This window comes from Zalophus californianus, chromosome 17 (assembly GCF_009762305.2).
Source record: "Zalophus californianus isolate mZalCal1 chromosome 17, mZalCal1.pri.v2, whole genome shotgun sequence".
Taxonomy (NCBI): Eukaryota; Metazoa; Chordata; class Mammalia; order Carnivora; family Otariidae; genus Zalophus; species Zalophus californianus.
The window spans coordinates 42,979,296-42,987,295 of NC_045611.1; the positions used below are offsets into that span (position 1 = coordinate 42,979,296).

The window sequence follows — 8,000 nt, forward strand, 5'->3', positions numbered from 1 at the left end:
TCAGCATGTCCGCCCCAGGCCCCAGCTCCATGTCTGAAGCACTCAGCTTTAGCACAGGGCCGCGGGGGACATCCAGTACCTCGGCTCATGTTGGGGGAGGCTGAGACCTGAACTCCAGAGTCCTGCCAGCCGTAGCACCCTCTGATACAATTGGAGACAACGAGCCTGCCCTGGGAGACACGTTCCTTCTTGCCCATAGTCAGACCGCCCGGAATCCCCAGGCCGAGCACACTTGTCCCTGTCGGCAGAGAAACCGTCGTTGACAACAGATGCTCCAGGAGACACTTCTGTTCCTCCTTGTGTTCACATCACCTGGAAACCATCCGGCCAAAGCACCACAGCTGCAGTAAGAGAGGCAACACCACACGTATGCTTGGAGGTCCGTCTGTTCCCAGCTGCAGTCCGAGCACTCGGGGTCCACCGGTCCAGGGCCCAGTGAGCGTTCCAGTGAGAGGGGCCAGGACGAGAACTGTGGTGGAGAATCAGTGTTCTCTTCCCGCGTCTGGTCAGCGCCCTCGGGGCCCGTCTGGCCAGAGCCAAGCTCTTCCTATTGGAGAAGCCTGCACCACTGAGAAGAAACACAGGCCTGAAGATGCTGCTCTTCGTGCCTTCGGTCAGATGCCTCAGGGCCACCGGGCCAGGGCACCTCTGTTGCTGTCACAGGGGCTGGCGCCACAGTGTGGCTGGAGAAACGACTGTCCGCGAACACAGTCAGGGCACCTGGGGTCCACGAGTGCAGGGCACAGGGAGTGCCGTGGGAGGCGATGGCACACTCGCTGTGCTGGGGCACACTTGTAGTTCCACCATCATTCAGAGCAGCTGGGGATGCTCGTGGCCAGAGCACGTGAGTGGCAGTCAGATGGGACAACGTCACTTTTAGGAAGACACTTGGGGCCTGGCCCTCAGTCGGTCCACTGGGGCCTTCCCGGCCAGGACGCCCCCTTTGACTTTGTAGGAGCCGACACCACTGAGAAAATACCTGTGCTTCCCGCACTTTTTCACCCCCTCTGACCAGATCACAGGTGCCTCTTCAGCGAGCCCAGCGAGGAGCAGCCTTGCCTTGGGGGCAGCCTTGTCACCTGTCCAGGGATTCCCTGTGGCCACGAGGGTGGGGGCACCCACCCATTGGTTGTCTTCTCCTGCAGGACTCGGATCTCAGCAACTAGGAAGCAAAAGCCTCCTCTACACATGACGGCCACCACTGTCCCTCACTCACGGGTGTGCTTTGCTGGGGAGGGGCAGTCTCAGGCGCGTCTAGTTCTGTCCATCAAACTTCACCTGTTGTTTGTTTCCCTAGAGCACGCCGGAGGCCCAACAGCTCAGGGCGTTTGTGTATGTATCCAGATCGTGGGTTCCGATGAGGCTGGTCAGGGGTCAACACACTGGCTCGGAAGGGTCCACTGTGGAGAGAAGGGAGAGGTCTGTAAGTATCAACCGGGCAACACTCTGCTTTCCACTGTCGGCCTACAAGACTCAAGCTCTAGGCCCGTTTTCCTCTAGTCTTAAACTGGCAGGACGCCCACGGCTTACCAACAGCGCCCCTTCCCTCTTGCCCATTGGCTTCAGCGGGTCCTTCTCTTTCTTTCCCAGATAGAATATACATATACGTACGTTGTTCTTGTCAGTTGGGCCTCTGCTGATGTGTTTTGCTTCTTCCACTCAATGCGGGAGGTAGAACTGACCTGTGTAAGTGGCAGTGTGTTGAGCCAAACTTAACTGTGCAAAGCTTCTGTGGCCCAGGGGATAGGAGGTGGAGGCAGGGCCACTGGGGCAGCAGGAGCAGACTTCTGAAGTCTGTGCTGTGTCAGGGACAGCAGCCCGGGAGGAAGCGAGGTGCAGACGGGGGACACAGGCCGTGACTCTCCCTTGCCTCTTCCTTCTGGGCTTCTCCCCAACCGCCTGGCCTCCACGGAGGCCACATCAGCCTTGCTGCGTAAGCAACCACACTGTACAACTGTAGTCTATGGAAAGTATTTCGATGTCCCCGTTTAATTCAGACTAGACCGATAATCCACACACATTCACACTTCACCCAGTGAGGACTGGCTTGGGGGGAAAAAGGAAGAAAAACTCATGTCTGTTTTCTAATTTTTGAAAAATTGAAGTCAAGGGTCACTATATAGGTATTGTTCTCATGCTGCTTTAAAGAATCTGAATGATTTTCTTTTCTGGTCAACAACTGGGTAGGTTCTATTTGAAAAAACAAGTCTTCCCTTGTCTAACCCACTGAAATACCCAATTGCAAGAATGACAATGTCACTCAAGCTTGGCTGGCCTTAGAGGCATGCTGTCTCCACGAGACTTTGTTGCTGAAAACAGAATCTTTTCTAGCACATGTTACAGCCCATAAAGACAGGGCTGTAAGCAAAAAGGCAGGCATTTCCCTCAGCTTCTTACCTGTTATTGTCTGAAACATTTACTTGGTGGTGACCCTACACTAGACACTATGGCAGACCCTAGCGATGGCGAGTTTAGAGGCATCTCTTGCTGCCCAGGGATTTACAATATGGCGAGAGTCTGACGAATAAGCCAAATGTTACACAGGACGGGGTAGTAGTGGGGATTTCGAAGCAGGTAAGAAGGACATAAAACTAAGTCTGGGAGGGATGGAACCTTAATTACTCGTCAAGAAGAAGAACGAAGTGGCCAGGTAGAGATGGACTATTTTCAGGTCAGGGAAATACCACATGAAGAGTCAGGGAAGGAAGAGCACTCATGACCCAGTGCGCACCAGGCAGAACCTTCTCTCTGACCACAGAATTAAAGTGGAACCAATAATGAGTAGAGCATCCTCAAATATCCAGATATTTAGGGGTTTTTTTAAGATTTTATTTATTTATTTATTTATTTGAGAGAGAGAATGAGAGAGAGAGAGAGAGAGAGAGAGAGCATGAGAGGGGGGAGGGTCAGAGGGAGAAGCAGACTCCCCGCTCAGCGGGGAGCCCGATGCGGGACTCGATCCGGGGACTCCAGGATCATGACCTGAGCCGAAGCAGTCGCTTAACCAACTGAGCCACCCAGGCGCCCCTCACATATCCAGATATAAAGCAAAACATACTCTTTCAGAACCAATGGATCAAAGAAGAAATAAGAACAAAAATGGGAAAGTAGTTTAAACCAAATAATAATTAAAACACGGCAAGGAAAAATTTGCGAGATACAGCTAAAGCAGGGTGCTTCCAGGAAACTTTGTAGTTTTAAGTGTTTATACGGAAAAAATAAGAAACAATTAAAAACAATGGTTCAAGTTTGCATCCAAAGAAAATAGCAATTAGTTTAAATAAGATCCAAAATAAGAAACTGAAATTACACAGCACTGAAAACTAAGCTGAGCGAGAAATTTTTAAAAGATGCGTAAAATTCATAAACCCCTACTGAGACTGGATGAGAAATAAAAAGAAAATTCAAACGACCAATATTATGAATGTAAAAGGGGGTATGACTGCCCACCTGAAAGACAGGAAAATGGTAACAAGGACACAAGCCCCTTTCAAGTTTCAATTTCCACCTCCAGATGTTTTGTTGTTTCCCCTGATGAACTCTATAATACCTATCCTGACATTCTTTTACCAGTGTTACACAAATTCTTTTACAAAATAGACAAGGAGGCAAGTTTTGCTAACTCACTCTAGGTAGCCAGCATTAGTTACCCTCATCCCAAAAGTCACAGGGGGAAAAAAAAAAGCACAGGTGAATATCTCTCATAGCCCTAGAAACCTTTTTTTTTTTTTTAAGGCATCTCTTTAAAAAACCTTTTTGTTTATTTATTTGACAGAGAGAGACACAGTGAGAGAGGGAACACAAGCAGGCGGAGTGGGAGAGGGAGAAGCAGGCTTCCCGCGGAGCAGGGAGCCCGATGCGGGACTCGATCCCAGGACCCTGGGATCATGACCTGAGCCGAAAGCAGGTGCTTAATGACTGAGCAACCCAGGCGCCCCACAGCCCTAGAAATCTTTAATTTCATTCTAGGAAGTCAAATCCTACCAAATATAAAACGATGATCTAGTGTGATTAAGTGGGGTCTTTTTTCCAAGAATGTAATGTTTTGAGTGATTGATTAATAATGCATTAATGTATAATCACCACATTAAGGGACTAAAGGAGAAAAGTCATAGGATCCTCTCAATGGTTGTGGGAAAAGTAATTGAGAAAATTCACTCCCCTTTCAAAGGAAAACGCTCAGCACGGTAGGAATGGGAGAGTTTCACTTAGGTGATAAAGCCCATCTACAAAAAAACTCCAATTAACAGCACACTGAATGCTTTTACCCTATCATCAGAAGCTAGGAAAGGCTGCCCTTTGTCTCCACTTGTCTCCACTCGATATTTTCCTGGATCTTGTAGCTAATGTCAAAGGTAAAGAGAACTGACAAAAGCCATACAGGTTTAAAAAGAAGGAAGAGTGCCTTTCTGCATGGAAACATGACTGTGCTTGTAGAAAATCCAATGGAATCTACAAAGAAACTAGAAGGAGGAAGAAATGAGTTGAGCAAGTTTCCCGTGTAAAGGTCAATATACAAAAGGCAACGGCTTTGTCTGTGTGCTACCAAATACTAACACGTGTATCATGCATACGTCCGATATAGGTACATATACAAGGCTTTTAAGCCAGGCTAGATCCTGCACCCACCTGGTGTGTGTCTCCCGTCCTTGGACCTGGGAGATCATTCACAGACTGCGGTGTAGTCAGCTGCAAGTCTTCCTTAGACAAGAAATGCCTGATGGTGCTATGCCGACCATTGTTACTCTCTGCAAAGGGAAAAGAATGAGAAATACAAGGCATGCAGATGAAAAGGGAAGTAACTTAGCTTTATTCATAGACTCACGATTCAGAGAAAACATTATTGTGTATGTAGAAAATCTTAAGGAACCTACACAGAAACTTCCAGAAGGGAGGTGATAGAATGTTGTATCTGTGTGCTCATAGCATGTTCTGTAAACTACCAATGTACTATTGAAAAATAAACTTCACAAACCCCATACAGTCCTTATGAATAAATTAGCAAAAGCTGTGGAAGACCTATAGCCACAAAACTATAATAAGGGTGGTTGTGAACTTTCTCTTCAAAGTCCAGAAAATAGATATTATAGGTTTTGTGGATCATAGATCTCAGTCACGTATTTCTGTGTGTGTGTGAGTGTGTTTGTGTGAGAGTGTGTGTGTGTGCACGGGCATGCGTGCATGTGTACGTTACAAGTATTTTCAGTTGTTAGCATGTTTCTTAGCTCTCTGGTCTTACAAAAACAGGCTATGGGTTGAATCTGACCCAGAGGCCTCGGTGTTGGCTGCTAGTACAGAATATCGCTGACAGAAAATTCCAAAGGCCTAAATATATGGAGATATATACCATGTTTGTGGCCCGGAAAAGTTAATATTGGTAAATTGTCCATTTTGACTAGGACTCCGAAACCTGACCTATGGAGTTATCCCAAGCAATGTTGGGGCCCTTGGGGCGTAAGGGTTTTCCGTGCAGGGAATCCTGTGCCCACCTGATGGGCGTCCCCTAGGCCCGCACTGGAGAAGACAGATCCCAGACAGCTGTGTGGTTCGCTGCACAATGCAACTGCAAGAGAAATCTGCCATGGAGATGTAGTGACAACTGGTGGTCCCTGCCTCCATCTCTGAGAGACTGAGGCCCAGTGTGGTCAAGGCCCACTTAGAAGTTGAACCGAATTAGCCCTCCTAGAGGTCAGTGCATGTGCTCATCACAGGTGTGCCCCCAGCTAAGTACCTTAAGGACTGTTAAAAAAAAAAAAAGGACCGGGTGATGTGCACATGAGGAGGAGTCACCAGGGTCTGATGGTTCAAGGCTGGATGTGTAGAATCAGACAGCTTGGGTCAAGCCCTGGCAGGGCCACTACCACCTGTGTGGGCTGAGGAAGATTCTAGGCCTTCCATATGGTTTTGCCAAACTTGTAAAGCTAAGAGAAGAGGCTCTGCCTGCCAGGAAAGGGTGATGCGGGGGGCAGCATCCGAGCAGGTCAGAGTCCCGGGGGGCTGCCTCAGAAACCAGCCCAGCGGGCTCAGGCCTTCCCAGGGCCTCCAGAATGTGCGGCGGCCCCAGAGAAGATCCCAGAGGTCGGGTCCTGAGCTCCCCGCGGGCGGCGGCGGGGGGCTGGCATAACCGCTGTCCTCCGCGGCGGTTGGAAGGACGCGGCTGGCGACTCTCGCGCCCGCCGCTGCTGTGTCCCGTGTCCCTCGCCCCCCGGGGCACTGGCCCTGCTGCCGCCTCCCTGGAGCCCTGGGTCCCTCAGTTCCCGGGGCCGGCGTCCCCGCTTCCCCCGCATCCGGCCGTACCTGGCCCTGCCGCCGAGCCCGCTCCCCGCTCCCCACTCCGAGGGTCGGGGCCCCGGTACTCGGGGGCGACGCGCGCTGCCCTCGGGCACCAGAGACAGAGAGCGCGGAGGTTCCAGGGCTCCGAGGCCGCGGCGGCCGCCCGGACCCAGACGCCCAGGAGGCCGGTCCCGGTTCCGCGGAGGTCAACCCCGCCGTCCTGGACGGTCCCCACGGAGCGCGGGCGACACCCGGTGCCACCGGCTGCAGCCCCGTGCGCGCAGCCCGAGGCGACCGAGTCCCGCGGACCCGGACCGTTGCCCTCGCCCTTTGCCCTCACTGCCTTTCTCTCCAGCCTTCCGCCCTCTGCGCGCCCGTTCTCTGTCCCCGCCCGTGGCCCTCCTGAGCGGTGGGGCAGGGCGCAGGGCTCGGGTGCTAGGACACCTCGCTGACTTTTCTATGGAGTCCAGGGATTCTCCTGCACACAGAGGGCTCTTCCCGGAAGCTTCCGCCACCAGCTTCACCCGCCCGCCGGCGTCCCTCAGGGTCCCCCATGGGGCCTGGGTCACCCCTGTCCTGCCCCTCACTTTGGATGCTTGCAGGCATCTGGCATTGCACCCCTCTTTCCTCTGTTGCCTCGCAGAGCTGGAATCTGAGCCCACAGTCCTGGTGGTCCTCTTGGAGTCCCTCCTCCCCTTGCAGGCGGACTCGCAGCAGGTGATGTGTTTGCTGGCACTTCAAATAGTCCTAATAAAGCCAGAGCCAGAAATGCTGTCACTTTCCCCAAATTTCCAAATGTTCACCAACCCAGAAGCTCTCCAAACCCAGTCCTTTTGGGTTTTCATGGATGCTTCCTTGCACAGTCATTATTGACTAAACCAATGAATGATGAACCTCCAGTGGCTCTCTCCTCCCCAGAGGGTGGAGTGGGATCGGGTGAATGTTCCAATTCCCTGATCACACGGTTGTTTCTCCCGTGGACTAGCCCTGCCCTTGGATGGGGTCCAAAAGTCACCTTCATTAATAAGACACCCTTTTTACCTGTATGGCTCTGAAGAGTTTCGGGAACTGTGGATAAAAAGTATAACTAAGAAATATATATTTGATCATTCAAATGATCCAGGGCCTGCAAGCACCTAAAGTGAGGGGCAGGACAAGGGTGACACAGACCCGATGGGGGACATCATTCAAATATATATTTCTTATAAATCATTATATGGCAGCTATAAATCCTCACCTTGACTTGTATTCAGAATTGAGCCCAGTTCAATTGAGACTGAAGTCTAGTATCCCTATTGCAATAGTTCCTGAAGAAATTCTGCTTTTACCCATTTACTGTCTGGCTCTGTTTTTTGTTTTTGTTTTTGCTTTGTTCTGTTTTAACATATGTAAGCATATGAATTAAGAAATAAATTCAGAAATAAATCAGGATAAAACAGTGTTGCTCCTGGATTGGAAACCCAGACTGGGAGGTGTTCTGTTTGAACCAGTGGCGCAGCAGAGCATCTACCTAACTCCCTCCCCCAGATTCCCCCTGATGGTCTTGTCTGGAGTGTTTTTCTCTCTCATCCTTGAACAAATAAACTGAGTCTCACAAACTGAACTCTAAAGCTTCAGTCTACATATATTTGGGAAGAATCAAGATAACATCTATTAGGTCCCAGCTAATAGGGAGCACACTTTCTATCAGACTGACATCCCCATGTTTTGCAGCTTTGGAGGACATC

At 50.5% G+C, this 8,000-nt stretch overlaps 1 protein-coding gene across 1 annotated transcript; it reads left to right on the top strand.

The window, feature by feature from the left end:
• The first annotated feature begins 6,047 nt into the window (after positions 1-6,047).
• On the top strand, positions 6,048-6,725 carry LOC113935426 (vegetative cell wall protein gp1-like). The gene has a single exon (XM_027617398.2). It carries the CDS (start codon positions 6,048-6,050, stop codon positions 6,723-6,725), a length of 678 nt encoding a protein of 225 aa, XP_027473199.2.
• The last annotated feature ends 1,275 nt before the right edge of the window (positions 6,726-8,000 follow it).

Coding starts and splice junctions, on each gene's coding strand:
- LOC113935426 (XM_027617398.2), top strand. CDS start 6,048: ATGTGCGGCGGCCCCAGAGAAGATCCCAGAGGTCGGGTCCTGAGCTCC.